This window comes from Centroberyx gerrardi, chromosome 14 (genome assembly GCF_048128805.1).
Source record: "Centroberyx gerrardi isolate f3 chromosome 14, fCenGer3.hap1.cur.20231027, whole genome shotgun sequence".
Taxonomy (NCBI): Eukaryota; Metazoa; Chordata; class Actinopteri; order Beryciformes; family Berycidae; genus Centroberyx; species Centroberyx gerrardi.
Genome location: NC_136010.1, coordinates 13,945,924 through 13,961,985, shown reverse-complemented (window position 1 = coordinate 13,961,985; position 16,062 = coordinate 13,945,924). Strand labels below are relative to the sequence as shown.

Sequence of the window (16,062 nt, the reverse complement as noted above, 5' to 3'; positions counted from 1 at the left end):
AGCGCTGGTTAGATCGGCCTCTTAAAGACACAGCAGCTCCGCAAAGATGCTGCTTTACCCTCCTAAACTCATAATTAGCTGTTTCCTCGATGTGACCAGCCGTGGATAATTGCTCCTGTTGATCAGGCTACGCTCCTTTCTAGTCAGCAGTGTTGGGGGGTAACACGTACATCTGTAATTACTTTCCCCTGTAACGAACAGTGTAATGAATTACAATGTGCCACTTACCAATCAAAACCTAAGTCGTTACTTTTGTTCTCACCCCCACTAAATATGACGTTGATTTATCCAAAAACGAATTATGTCAAACCCCCCGTTCCCCGAATTGTTTTTGTTACAATTAGTCCTCTCACACTTAAGTAGTTTAGATGGGAAATGGCAGGGAAAAAAACTACTTTGATTTTATCGAGCATATTCTGGCAAGACCATGAGACATTAACACTGTTTGGTGACCCTGATCATTAATAGAAGATCACTGGAAAGGTGAATTAGGCTACTGCTCCCACAGAGAAATTAGGAAAGTAATGTCATGACATTAATTTTTAAATAAGTAACAAGTAATGAAATGGGGATGAAATTGAATAAATAATAATAGTAAGTAGCGAATTACTGTTTTGGATTAGCCTACAAGTCCAGCAATGGTAGTCAATAGTTGCATCCTTCCTCATAGGCAAAAAAATAATAATACATATTGCCATATAGGACCAAATATATAGTCTGACGTATATTTCAAAATATATTTATGTATAATGTATCCTGAGATAAGCTTGTTTCAAAATACTTTTGGATAATATATCCTGGGAAAAGATACATTTAACTATATTCCATGTCAAATTTACTTTATCAATTGTCAAAGTGGCAATTTTTGTAATAATGACATACATGTTGTCCATATATTGTACATGTATCCACATATTTATGTGGTTTCCATATACAGTATGTCAACACATTACATGTTAAATATACAGAAACAGATTATTTTGCACATGGGAGCGTAATTAGTTAAAATGTCCAGTAGCCTTGGTGGCCATTTTAAAAAAGTGTAAAGTATATAGTCTTTAACAGTCTATAACAATATGATAATGTTTCTGTACAAGACTTTTCAAGCACAGCGGTCCATATTCAGTCAATAGGCCTATACTACACAATGAATATACTACATTATGTCGCTTCCCACTCCAGCCCAAACCAAGAACTGCAAAGTATGACAAACTGTCAAGTAGCTGCACCACAAGACATTCATCACCACACATGACACACCTGTCTGCACCGGACCACAAGCGCCCTCATTTTTTTTATTTTTTTTTACCACATATATTCTGTCCTATTTAGCCTACTGCCCTGTTCACATCTTCAATGCAGTACTAAAAACACATAACCCCACTAAAGTCAATCAGATCATTGAGAATTGGATTGCGACACCCCCCCCCCCCCCCCCCCTCACTGTTAATTATCTGACAGGATTATGTTTCTCTTTGTATACTTAGGGCAGCAGCTTTCTCTCTTTCTCACACACACACACACACAAGCTTCCCCTGCTTTCCATGACAACTTGAATGCTTAGTCTTGCTGTTCTCACAGTTCACAGTTCATGTCACTCATAAATTCATTATTCATTAAATAAGACGGCCCTTCACCCTGAAAGAGAAAATATAAAGAGCAGAAAAAAAAACAAAAACACAAAGCAAGGACAAAAGGACAAGGTTGATGTTTTATTCTAAAAACTACAAAGCCCAAAACAATAAGCATTCAACCAAACAGGAGTTGTGTGTTAAATGATCATATGGCAACAGATATTAATGACAAAAGTTAAGACTATCAATTCACATTTAAAAATCAATTCAAAGAGGACACTTTTTGCTTACTCACAGTGATACAAAAAAGCAACACACTAAATTTGATGGATTTCTGTGATCTTTTTGGCAAAACCCACATCCCTCTCTCATTACTTTTTCTTTTTGGAAGAACAGTCTTCTGTAGCTCTTACACCAAAACATAAGCTGTAATAATAATAGCCGTTTCAAGTAACCAAGAGGAATGTTATTTCTTGTTCTTTGAAAAAATGTGAAAACTGACACACACACACACGCACACACACACACACAAGTTGCATATAAACACAAAGAGAGCCTTTTGCTGACAATGCATACAGCACACATTTTATAAAACACTGAATAAGGTACTGAAAAATGACAAAAAAATATGTACATCCCTGAAATAAACAGCAAAATCAAACTAAATGGAAAAAAAGACAACATTCTGTGTGCTAATAATTATATAAGCATAGTGCTAGGGTTTCTATTCTTCATGTTGTCATCGCTCTATTTTACCGATCTTTCACACTATTTTCCCACAAATTGAAATTCATTATTATCATTATCTCTCTCATGTTGTTTCTCACAGTCTCTCACACAAACACTCTTGTCCATTTAACTTCTTGATAAAGAGTGGAAAATCGGATGATTTATTAATTCATTATTCTATTAGAATATAGAATTTTTCAATAAATCTGATGGCTTAAAAATTTCAGTACAGTCATCACAGACAGAAGATAACACTAACGTGTTCATAGTAGTTTGATTTATGGGCAGATAGCTGCAGCTACATACATACTACTGTAAATTTTTGTAGTGAGATGCCCTTTGGCAGCTTGGTCAATTGCTTGGAATTAATTTCCTATATCCACAATCAATCTATATATACAGCACAATTATTAATGAGCTGTCACGGCCCCAAACAAAGTCTTTCTTTCCTCCCTCACACCCCTGCAGTAACCACACAGTGGAATCGTTGACATAAACTACAAACCATCTCTACAATCAAAGGCATGGGTAGAAAAGGGAAAACGGTAACAGTAGCGTTTTAAAACTCGTAGTCGTCGTCGGCCATGTCGATCGCCCAGGCGAACTTCTCCCGCTGGGTTTTGTTGTAGATCTTCTCGATGGGAATGCCCCACTTCTTGCACCTGGAGAGGAGAGAAGATGCGTCAGTGGGGGGGGGACTTTCAGTCTCTCTACAAAAAAAAAACCTCTCTCTCTCTTCCTCTCACAATCCATTATCTTCAGAGACATCTCATATACACTGAACTTATACTAATGTTTAAAGTCATGTTACGGGTGTCACTTGCACGCCAAGCACTTCCTCTCAAAGTGAGTCTCTTTCCACTCTCAAACCTACACTGCCAGTCAAAAGTTTGGACACACCACATTTCTCTTTATTTTTTACTATTTTCCACATTTTAGAATAATAGTAAAGACATCAAAACTGTGAAATAACACAAATGGAACTATGCAGTGACCAAAAAAAGTGTTAAACAAATCAGAACTATCTTATATTTTAGATTCTTTAAAGTAGCCGCCCTTTGCCTTGATGGAAAGGCAAAAGGCTTTGGAAAGAAATTCACACATAGGCATCAACTTCACTATTTATATTTGTCTAAGAAACACATTTCAAGCATTTAAACATAAGCCTTTAGATCAAAATGGTTTTAAGAGTGTGGTTTCCTTCATCTGCCTGAATTATAGTATAGCTATAGTATATTATAGTATAGCTAGTATTTTTTATAAAAGGAATATAATTAATCAACATCTTCAAACACTCCTCTGCCCTAACTTTACTCCAAATATCACAACACTGACCACAGCTGGAGCGCTTGGCTCAAACATGGACTTTATTCCCACAGCGGCCCTTTGATCTTATTCCACACTTTGATTGGGAATCTTCTACCCAGAAGAGCAAGTACAGCACAGTTACTGATGTGTACCAAGACGCACATCATACAAACGTCTGGAAGCAGACAAACGTTTTTATTTCACAGATTCCACACTGAAAAACACATTAGAAACTAAAGCATCTCAAAAATCCAGAGGGATAAAGGTTTTAAGGTGACATATTTAACATATTTGAATCTAGCCTAGGTAGCTAGCTGGTAGCTAACTAGCTTCCCTTTAAGTTAAAGCAATCGTAGGTGTTGTTCCTGGGATGCCAGCGAATTTGAACTGTTAGATCTATCTGAAGTCCTTCCTTATGTGTTGAAATAATGCTAGTATTATATATATATGCAATAATATAGAGCTTCCCACCCCAAATGTTCACATTAGCCGCCATGTTGCAGGTGTCATTTATGCTAGCAAAGACTATAAACTACTACAAATCAAATCTACTACATGCTGTGCACAACAGAATGACAGACAGCTCTGCTACCAGTCAACCCAATTCAACTTCTTCAACTCTGTTACACACACACACACACACACACACACAAACAACTACAGTGTGCACCAGGTTCCCATGCACCACCCTACAAAGGGGGGACCCCATCCCTGACGCCTTGCAACCAGGCAAAACACAGAGCATTCCTGTATCCATTGTGCTTGAGGAGGAGGCTCTCCATAAATAGCTGTGGGGCATGGGTTAGGGAGGGCGGACCGCTGTTCCCCTTTTCTGCGGCCTGGCCCTCCATTCAGCTGCAGACATCTCCTCATTGCCTTCCCACATGGAGGAAGGAGTGCTGTGTGGGGACGCTCCCTGGCTTGCAGAAACAAACCCTATTGTTCCTCACGCTCACACACTTTTCTTCCTCTTATTTTCCTTCTGCAGCCGTTAGCTTTTTCGCTTGTGCTGCTCCTTTTCCCACAATGCAAGAGCATTTCCTGCCTTTCTGTCACCAAGGTAGATCTGTACTCCCCCCCCCCTCACCCACCCACCCACCCACACACACACACACACACACACACACACACACACAGAAAGAACAGCCTATTAAACAGTAGGTGGTTTACTCATTTAAAGTCACTGTCTTTTTTCACTTTAGCGACACCTGTGTGGCAACATGACAACGAATAAAGGAAAATAAATACACAAATACCATGCGACAGAGATGCGTGGGTCCAGGTAGTTGAGCTTGGAGGTGCCCAGAGCAATCTGCTTGTTCTCCTCTCTGTCTGTGGCCTGCATCTGGAGCTTCATCAGCTGCTCCTCTATCCTCTGGACGGCCTTACGCTTCACCTCCACAGCCCTGACACAGACAGAGAGAGAGAGAGAGAGAGATGCAGAGAGAGAGACAGACACAGACGAGGGGAGAATTTTAGGTATGGGTTAACTGTGATAGACGGTCTCTAGTGGTGGTTAGCAGCGCTCTGCCGTTCTTACTTTTTGCTCTTGTCATCGTGAGAAGCCTTGTGATCAGCCTTGGCAGTCTTCAGCTGCTTCCTGGCTGCAGACAGTTGCTTCTGTTTCTCGTCAATCTGCAATCACCACAGTGACACACTGAATGAACCTCTATCTGTGATCGTGTAGAGGGGGAATAATTGCATTTTGCATGATGAAAAAAAATCCAAAAGTACCCCAAGACAATTCATTTCCTGACTGGAAACACAGTTAGGGTTGCAGCTGGGGTCACAATGACATCAGTTTGTGGAGGTACTACAGTACAGTCAATAAAAAGAGGAAGGTGAAGAAAAGCGGAGAGAGAGTTTACCTTGGTCTGAAGGTTTTGCATGGACTTCTCAAAGGTTTTGGGCGGAGCTCTCTGGTGGTTACAGAGGATGGCCACCGCCCGGTTGGCTCGGTTGTATGACAGGATCTTAGCCGGGACGCCGTCCTCCGCTGGAGACCCACAGAGAAACCCAGCGAGGACAAGAACCATTTAGGAGAAGAGGAAGAAGAAGAAGAAGAAGCTAAGTTTGAAAAAGTATCGACCCAAATCTTGCAGCATCTAATGATGCATGGCAATAAACATTTCGCTCCCTTCCGGCTGATACCTTTGAACATGCTACACTACATTTTCCACTTCAAAATTCCTTAATTTTTCCAGACATTAATTTCTTGACTGGATTTGATGATTTTGTTTTGTGTTGAATATGATGAATGCTGATAGTGGTTGTGCAATATGACTGTTAACAAGGCCTATCACTCATTGCTGAAGATTATTCCTCACAACAACATCACATGTACGTAAAATGTGATGTGTAACATTATGTGAAATGACAGTGGGTTTACAATTATATAACCTGTTGTTAAATTGTGTATCAGGACCAAAAAACAAGATTTTTCCAGACCTTTTGAGACATTTTTTGTGCAATTCCCAAACTTTGAAGACCTGGAAATTAGCAAATTCATTTTCCAGACTTTCCCAGACACTCAAGACCTGCGTAGGAACCCTGTGCTTCGACACTACATCGCTACATCATGGTGTTTGGCTGTGCTTAGAAACTACGTGATGTGAAGGCTGTCATCCTGGAGAGCTGCGCGTACGCCTGACTGCGGCTGCTGTCACTTACGGCAGGTAAGTTCCTTGAGCTGCTGCTGCAGGGTGATGGAGGCATTGTAGGTACGGAAGACCTTGGCTGTCAGGCCGTCCATCAGCTCCTGTAAATGCTTATTCAGAATAGAAGTCTGCAGGAGAGAGCAGGAGGGAAAGAGGGGACAGGCGGGCATGGCAGAGGAGGAAGAGTGATACGAAAGACAGCGATTAGATTAACATTATCCAGTTTTTTTGAAAGATTTAATCAAGTTACTTGGAGCGAAGCCCTGGAGGCAGATATTCATGTGTGTGTTTCTTACGTTGAGTCTGTCGAAGAGGTCGTCTTCAGGCTGCTTGTTCTCCAGGAACAACTGAAGGTTCTTGAAAACCTGATACGAAGACAGCAAAGATTCATTCAGCATCTACATTTAACACTTGAATGCACTTGGTGGTCTGATGGTGCTCATAGAAGCACCATCAGATTTCTGCCAGATGGGGGTGCTATCTTGTTCCTGTGCAGGATGACAAGCACAGGTGGTTTTGTTACAGGCTAGTGTGTGTTTTTTGTGTATATGTGTATGTGGGGATGCAGAGAGAGAGCAAGTGTGGCAAAATACACAATGCCTAGTTATGTGTTGAAGAGTGTGTGAGGGAAAATGGAAGATGTCCTGTGTGTGTTTGTATATGTGTGTGTGTGCGTGTGTGTGTGTGTGAGTGTGTGAGCCAGTAATAGCAGGAAACAGACCACCCCCTGAGGCAGAGCTGACGGAAAGCCTTTAGGGCCTGGATCACCTGTCTGTGCAAACATCCTCCCTATAACACACACACACACACACACACACACACACTTCTGCATAGCAACGTCTTATAACCTCATTAACACTAAACCCACACATCTGTCAAATTCTCACCTAACGCCACCCTCATAAAACGGGAATCCAGACATCATAATCAATCTAACCCTAAGTCTTTCTCTCCCTCCCTCCCCTTGTCTTCTTGTCCTCTCTCTCTCTCTCTCTCTCTCTCTCTCTCTCTCTCTCTCTCTCTCACCCTCTTCTCCACGGGGATCTTGTTGTAGTAGCGGATGGAGTCCTTTCCCAGGAAGTCAAACTCCACCACGTACTCCTGGTCATCCATCTTGGGGTACAGTTTGATGTGCTCCACCCTCAGCGAGCAGCAGCCGACTGTGTCCGCCGTCTCGCCCTCCTCCTTCTCGTTACCCGCCCTCAGCGCCAGCTGCAGGGGGCGCACCACACATCTTGATCATCATCGAGAATAAAGCAGCTACAGCCGTTTATTTCTTAAACTTTGTTCTATCTATACCAGTAGTTCTCAAAGTGGGGTGTGGGAACCCTTAGGGGTCCTTGAAATGATCCTAGGGGGTCCACAGTAAGATAAAAATCGTTTAATTTCAGCGTTTCATTAACTGGAGAACAAAATGACAGAATGCATTGAGGGAAACCATATTTTGATGATACATTTCACTCTCTATAATACCAGTAAAATCACTCCTTATCTACAATCTTAACACCGTCAGAATATTCTTTAATCTTATTCTTTAATATGTAATGACTATGCAATGATACTAATATTACTGTATTTCTCCTCACCTTGTCTATGAAGTAGAGCGCCACAGCTCTCTGTCTGATCCTCATCTCTTTCGACTTCCAGTCATCTCGGTACTGGGCGCGGAGGCGGTCCACACACTTCTTCAACCGCCGGGCAGTCTCATACTTCTGCCAGTCCTTCTCCCCCTACACACACACACAGAAATGTTCAGTTGTTAGTCTGTGTTGATTTGGTAGAGTATTATCGTTTGGTCGAGAGGGAGAGAGACAAATTATAATGTGTTCAAGGGGTAAATGCTCAAATTTTTTAACTGAGACAAGGGTTAGGATTAAGATTAGGATCAAGACAGGACTGGAAGTGAGGCTAGAGGCTAAAGGTGAGAGGTCACAGGCACCTTGATCCTGGAGCTAGGGTTCAACATGATGTACTTGATGGACCCCTGGATGTTCTCTGTCCAGGACACCAGCCAGGTCACCTTGTTGTCATGGCGAACCTCCTTCCATCGCGTGCCTGGGGGAGGTTTGGGGTGCTTGGAGTCCCTAGAGAAAAGGAGGTGGACTTAGTGAGACTCTAGTCAGTACTTCCCACAGGTTGGCAGTCTTCTTTGGGAGGGAGGGGGTCTAACTATGTTTAGACTACGTTTCTAACTTTGTCTCTCTGTTCAGATGAGTGCAGATGCAGTTGAAGATGAAGTTCACTAACATGCTTTCAGTGCTTGACAGAATTAAATCTTTTTTTTATAACTACATTGTTGAGAAATGCCTCATTGCAGCACCTGAAATGAAACTAAAACAAAAATTTCTTGGGCAGCTGTTACTTGGTGGGCCGCCCAAATATTAACATTATACGGGAAACACAGCAGCTATTACACAATAGAGGACAGAGAACTGCCCCAGTAAAACAAAACCCATTGATAACTAGTATGTGGAGGCCAGCTTGTCCTCTCGGGGTTGTGTTATTGTTTCCACACACACAGTGTACTCTGACAGGAAGACTACCTTTGACACAGTGCCGGCATGTGTGTAAGTGCATGTGTGTGTGTGTGTGTGTGTAAAGGATAAGCCCGCCATACCGTACATGCCACATGCAGCACATACATTCTTCTACTAGGGTCCATGTAATGGCAAGTGAATGCTACAGATTAGCCTTCCAAAAAACTCACACACACACACACACACACACACACACACACGGAAGCTAAGGCAAGGAAGGACAGCGATAAAAAGAAAATTATTCCAGGCTACTATAAATAAATGCAGCAATCACAACATGGCAGCCAGGAGATGGAGGGGGGAGATAAGGGGGGAGACCAGGGAGACCAGGGGTGGGACAGAAACACAGCAAGGGGAGGGAGGGAGAGAGGGACTGAGAAACAGAACAGCGAGGTGGGGTGTGTGTGGAAAAGGGGTAGGGGGGCAAGAATGGGGTGGAACACACACACACACACACAAACACACCGGATTGCAACAGGTCCAGGCACCTTAAAGTAAACAAATGACCACAGGAACATATACACTACCAGTCAAAAGTTTTGGACACACCTGATTTAATGTGCTATGTTTTTCATTATCTTCAAGCCATTTTGATCTAAAGGCTTATGCTTAAATGCTTGAAATTTGTTTCTTAGACAAATATAAATAGTGAAGTTGATCCTATGTATGAATTTCTTTCCAAAGCCTTTGCCTTTCCATCAAGGCAAAGGGCGGCTACTTTAAAGTATCTAAAATATAAGATAGTTTTGATTTGTTTAACACTTTTTTAGTCACTGCATAATTCCATTTGTGTTATTTCATAGTTTTGATGTCTTTACTATTATCCTAAAATGTGAAAAATAGTAAAAATAAAGAAAAATGCGTGTCCAAACTTTTGACTGGTTGCGTAGCTCCCATCAACATCCATGTAATTCTGTTTTCACGGGCGCACCAGTTCACATCCTATCCTTCAACACAGACAGTTTCATCCACTCACTGTGCACTCTCACATGATCTGACCTACATGTCTGTGCAATGGTTAGACAGGGCCTCCTTGTGGTGAGGACACAGAACTACACATAACATTGATATCTGATTTTTGACATGTTTTGTGCTGTGCCTGTAAATGCTAAAAAAAAGGCATGGGGAGAATTCGTTGCAGTGAGGGTGATGATGATGACGACCCACTTGCTACAGTTGATGATGATGTCCTCCGGTCTGATGCGGCGTTTCAGCATGCCCATCTTCGGGTGGTCCCCTCGCCCCCTGAAGAGGCCCGGCGGCTCGATGCGGAAGTTGCCGATCCTCTCCTTGTGGTTGTCCATGATGCAGAAGCCGTACTCCTGCAGGGTCCGCTCGTTCTCCTCTTTGATTCGCTGGAAAACGTTTGAAAAGATTCACGCTCAAAATACAACATGAAGACAGACTCCATTAGGTTATATAACAGTGGGAATAATATGTACTTAAAGGCTTACCTGTTTCTCCTCTTTTGACATCTGTTTCTTAGCTTCTGATTGGGCCTTAAAGTACTCATTCATATCACTGAAGTTGCACTTGTTCAGGTCAGTGAGCTTTGACTTCTCCTCTGATGTCATTTCCTGGGATCAGAGAGCAGAAATGTGAAGTATGTCCATCTTAAATACCTGTGACTTCGCACCTGACACACATGTCACATAGTGCAGTGTCCTGTCCTCCTCACCTTCCTCCAGTCCTTGAAGAAGTTCTTCCTGAAGATGTCCTTAGTGGTGTACTCATGATCCAGCATCTTGGCAAAAAATGTGGCTACCTCCTCAGCAGGAGCGCTCAGTTTCATAGCCTTACCTAACAAAATAAAAGAAAGAGACACAAATCAGTTATTTATTACCCCCAAAAATAGCACAATAACCTTCTGAATAATCTTTTACACAGGCAGACTCACCGTCGTAGTAAAATTTGACATTGTCAGGCAGGGGTTCATATGGAGGGGCGAACACAGGACCCTTATGTTCCAGGAAGCGCCACTTGGAGCCATCAGTGTATCTTTCCTCCTCCCACCTAATCACCCAAACCACACAAAGAGAATAACCCATGAGAGGAAAGAAAAAAAAAATCCTGGTATCAGTTTCTCAATAGCGTATATCAGCTAACAACCCTCGGTGCATAACTCCCCCAGGAAAAGAACTATGTGTCCCCGCAATTATCTCACCATTTCCACTTCTCCTCTTCTTCCTTTTTGCCTTTTTTCCCCTCTGTTCCCTTTTTGTCTTTTGTTTTCTTTTTGGGCTTTATGTCCTAAAACAACATGTGGAGAGGAAAAAAGATAAATCTGGAGAACAGACTAGAAATGCCAGACAAGAGAATTTGAGGATGTATGCATAAAATGAATGCAGAAAACATAATGAACCTCATCCTCATCATCTTCTTCATACTCCTGTTTTCTCTTCTTGGCCTTTTTGTCATTTTCCGTCTTGACTTTTTTGGGCTTGTATTCAAATCTGGAAAGAAATGCATCAATAATCCGCTTGAATCTGAGAACATGGCTTTGACGACACCCCAAAAAAAACCCTCAAAAGTGACAGAAATGGAACCAAAAGATAAGGATTTGGACTGATTTGAATGATACGCACTCCTCGTCATCCCATTCTCTCTTGGAGGTCTTGTTGTGTTTGGGAGAGGGGTAGAAGCCGTTGTCTTCTTCAGGCTCGCTTTTAATGGCAGGAGGGCTTGTCTCTCTGCGTCAGACATTGAAGACATTAACAGTTACTTATATTTCATGACAGTCGCTCAATAGACCATTCAGTCATGTTCTTTATCCTGAATTCATTCGCGGTCACTGTTTACCTTACATATCCATTTTCTTTCTCCTTTTTAGGCTTCTCTACATGGGACGATTTGATCTGAAAGAAACAGAGAATATATTAACAGAGCTCTCTATGGCTTTTGATGATTAAAATATACTCCACGTCCTACCACACCTTTGAAGAATGTTCAATCGGATGGCCGAAGGCAGGCTATCCTCCCACACAGTCTAGACATTTACAAAAAGTTGGAAAATGCCAATGTGGTTCGAATCTTTGAGCACAGATTCAGACTGACGAACCTTCTCCTCTCTCCTCTTCTCTCTGTCCTTGTCTTTGTCCTTGTGTTTTTCCCTGTGCTTGTCTGAGCCGCCGTCGCTGTGCTTCAGCCTCTCTTTCTCTTTGTCTCTGTGTTTCTTCTCAGAGTGTTCCTTATGTTCGCTGGAACACAGAAACCACAGCGGAGGGGTCAGAGGTCAAGTACCTAGAGGTCAGACTCGGTCCAGACACAGGACACAAAGGATACCAGCCACAAAGCATGAACGGCCAACAATATAAACAAAGTAATCTGGATTGAACACTGACAGTGAGATGGACAAATGCCATATAACAACTACCAAAGTCATGACTCTACTAACATACTGCAGCTCATAAGCATCACTACCAGATCCAAGACAAAAAAACCATAAAAACCACAATGGCTCAAATTACAAATGCTTCACAGATGCCATTCATAAAACAGGACTTCAGAGAATCCTTGTGAGTTATGTTTGCTGATTTAAGATGGCAGGGTTCTATTACTGTCAATTAGATTAACATTTTCCTCTGTGATTCTCTCATGTTTGCTGAAAAGCTTGCATTTTTCACACTGGCAGGAAGTATAAGCTAGGGAGTTTTATCCAAATGCATCAACTTTGTCATCATCTTCCTCAACAAAGAGTCAGTTAGGACAGCGAGAATCAAAAGTACATTACATTTTTTTACCAAACAACATATACACACCGGTAAAGACACTGTGGAGCATCGTCAGGATTAGTACAGGCTGATTAATAAGCCATAAACCAGTAAACTACCTCAAAATGCCAAGTCATTGTTCTCAATCAAGACACACATAAACATTAATGACTGAATATGTCAAGAAATGGTCATCCAATTCAGCTCTTTTAGTGCATAGTTGCGGTGCTACACAGCAATGACGCATTTGAACAGCCGTACAATTTAGGACTCAGATTAAACAGGCAGCTCCAATTTCCACTTGCCATAACTATTTCCCCAACTACACTGATTAAGTTGTAGCTCTACTTGTAATTATTTTTGCAATAGACACCCACGCTAGCATTACATGATATATTGATATATTGGGCTTTTATTAAATACCTGCAGGGAAATTCTGTTTTCTTTGCTTTGTTTTTTTTTTGTGTTCATCTAATTGTTCAATGTCTTGTGCAAGTAAATTCTTCTTTTAAAGGCAGCAATGCATCCCAGAGTTCCCCCTACCATTTAACTGGTGGGGTGGGTCAACCTGCTGTTTCTACTAGTCCTAAAAGAATTTCAAAAGTATCGGTTTCAATGGAGACGTTTAGGGTCCTATGGTCTAAACGCTAATTCAGAGGCTTTTTCGACCCTGCTGCCAAGAATATAATTCTGGGAGGACACACTGAACAATTGTCATTTTATGGGGCATAAAATCCACCCTAATTCACCCTTAAACTACTATACAGAAAAGAGCAGCATAATGTCTGGTAGTGAACCAAAACAGAGCAAGGGAAGACAAAGAAAGAGGGGAATGGCATCATACCTGTTGCTGTGCTTGGATTTCTCTCGCTCCTTATCTTTCTTGTGGTCTTTGTGTCTGTGTTCCTTGTCTTTGTGCTTGTCTTTATGCTTGTGAGTGTCTGTGATAAAAAGGAGAGATCGACTCGTTTACTAGCACTCGAAAAGCAGAAAAAGACCTACGTATGGAACTTAAATAAATACAGCTAAATTTGGGTGTCCCTTGAGTGTATCTGAGGTAGGATGTTGTGTACAAACATGAGCTGAAAGAGAAGAAAAAGCATCCTATACTATTTGGATGTCCAATAATATCGCAGACACACACTTGACTCTACTATTGATTCTTCTGACGCACCACGATATACACAATAAGCTACTCTTCAAATTAAAATAAAATAAAATGAACTTCCCTGTACTGAATGGTAAGCCGACAGCAGGGGAGGGGAGGGTTGGGAAGATAGTGAGGCCAGAGCAGGGGAGGCAGTGGGGGAGGGCAGAGATGTAAGCTTGCTCTGAAGAAACGAACGTGGCTTATCTATATTCTATATTATCACAACCAAACACAGCAGATGCCCATCACGCCCAACACACATATTTGCTACTGCTGACCCACAATCCCTTGGGGCTGAACCTCCACAAGAACTGCATGATCGAGGGGTAATGCAGGTGCCATTTCCCTGACGACAAAAAAATCCCTGTAATATTCCTATAGGAGCTTACAGTGTGTCTGCTGTTCTCAATAGTGACTTTATGGTAGCCTATGGTCGTATCACTGTAATATTCCTATAATATTCCCATTATTCCTATAGAGACTTGCAGTTTTGCTGTATAGTAGCCTATTTGAATACATGCAATGTATTTGTATAGGTAGTATTCCTCTAACATTTATGATAGGATTACTATATGTTATTAGTGTTCAACTTTTGATTTAGTGACCTGACTTCTTTAAATGAAAAAAGAGGGAAATATATAGGAAAATAAGTAGTATCAGTAGTATAAGCAGTAGTAATCAGTCCAGCCTAATCCAATACTGATCAAAAGTTAACTTTGATTTTTCAGTGTCATCCTACTATTGTGTTTCCTGCCTATAGAAATCCTGTCTGGGGAAGACCTGACTAGGCTTGATCATCACCTCGTGGCGCCCCGTTGTCATGGCAGTTTAATAACGGGTAGGATCTGCTATTGTCATAGGAAACAATAACACACATCCAGTTATCAATCAAAACAATCCCCATGGCTTGCTTTTCTCTCCATCAGACTAGGCAGGAAATTAATTTTCCAAGAAAAAGTGCTCTCAACTTTGCAAGAGTCATGGACAATCCTATGTGGGTCTATGATTTGTGCAAAAATGACAGCTCCAGGCATATGGTTTTAATAATGTAGTGCAACTTTCTTCTCCATCACTTTAAGTTTAAAACTAAAATTTCAAGATTTCCAACAGGCAACGCAGAAAAATGTCTCCAGGAATAAGATGTAACCAGTTTACAGTTGCTGGAGGGGCAGAGATATGGGCTGGGAGAGGCGATAAGCTCCCAGCTTTCGCCTCCATATCACGGCAGACAGTTCCCTCACTGATCGGCGCACTGGCTGTTAGATAGAGAAAAAGAAAATGGCGCAGAGACTAAGTCCTCAACCCCAATTCTGCCACTTTCGGCTCCAAAATTTGGTGTAATTGCACAGGCATATCACAAACCTAAAGCATGCATAATAAACACGATGCCGGGCGCTTTCGGAATTTCCCTTCAGATTAAAATACCGAGGGGCGCAAGTGTAAATTTGAGACCCTCTTTTTGAACAATAGCCGCAAGAGAGTGGAGGAGAAGGGACTTAGTCTCTGGGACGCCATTTCTGTCCTTTAAAAACTAACAGTAGACAGGTCACGATTCCGAGTGGAAAGCGAATATAATATGAATAAAATTCCTCATCGGAGCACCTACCGCTTGCTTTAGATCCAGAATTGACCTGAAAATTGTGAAAACAAAGGCATTTAATATTTCAATTTCCTAAATGCCGGTAGCTTGGTTATTTGATCAAGTTTCAATTGGCATGCAAATAAATTCCAGGCATATGTCGCTGCAATATACTACAAAGAGCGCACACATATGAAAGTTGTCACTGGAATAACAAAGAGACAGACTAACTTATTTACTTGTCCGTTATTTCATATCATGACATTATTAATAGTCGCCAGCCATGTCACTAATTGTCAGGAAATAAAAGACCTGTGACAGAAAACCATGAATAACTGATCAAAGGTAGGCTACCTGTGAGTCTTTATGTCCATGATCTCCGCTCATGGTCAAGTTGTTTCTGTTTGTAAAGCAGGTACAGAAGACAGCTGTTCAGGATGCGAGGCTCGGGGAAACCTTGATAAGACTGTGTGTGGAATGGAGTCGTTGCGCACTGAAGTCCGAACATTTAGTGACTGCGCATGCTCAAACCAATGTGAAACCTGACAAAATGCTCTGCGTGGTCCCTACCTGACCCAGTATCAAAATATCATATATCTGAGACAAATACAGCAATTTGGACAGTTCTTCCTTTCAAATGACATAAATGAATATTCCATTCGGCTCATAGACTAGATGCTTCTGATCTAAATATGGTATTTAGGGCAAAAAAATGTATCCAACTCATAGGGCATCATGTCCCCTTCATCCCCTGTCAGTGCCCCATTATCTCCTCATCCAAATAAGGCTCTGACCTTCCATCACACTCAAGAGTTACA

At 41.7% G+C, this 16,062-nt stretch overlaps 1 protein-coding gene across 2 annotated transcripts; it reads right to left on the bottom strand.

Annotated features, from left to right (window-relative positions):
• Positions 1-1,737: 1,737 nt before the first annotated feature.
• top1b (DNA topoisomerase Ib) lies at positions 1,738-15,706 on the bottom strand. 2 transcript variants are annotated; one of them, XM_071921034.2, is made up of 21 exons: positions 15,599-15,706; positions 15,272-15,296; positions 13,360-13,456; positions 11,864-12,002; positions 11,605-11,660; positions 11,391-11,495; positions 11,168-11,258; positions 10,970-11,055; positions 10,703-10,818; positions 10,484-10,605; positions 10,260-10,382; positions 9,973-10,160; positions 8,208-8,352; positions 7,855-7,998; positions 7,295-7,480; positions 6,565-6,633; positions 6,282-6,396; positions 5,480-5,607; positions 5,152-5,246; positions 4,868-5,017; positions 1,738-2,965 (listed from the first exon to the last, which is right to left on the bottom strand). In XM_071921034.2, exons 1-21 carry the CDS (start codon positions 15,629-15,631, stop codon positions 2,863-2,865), a joined length of 2,316 nt encoding a protein of 771 aa, XP_071777135.2. In that variant the 5' UTR covers positions 15,632-15,706; the 3' UTR covers positions 1,738-2,862. The 2 variants fall into 2 exon arrangements, with proteins under 2 accessions (XP_071777135.2, XP_071777140.2); XM_071921039.2 differs by lacking the exon at positions 1,738-2,965 and having other exon boundaries at positions 4,882-5,017; positions 5,152-5,284.
• Positions 15,707-16,062: the final 356 nt, after the last annotated feature.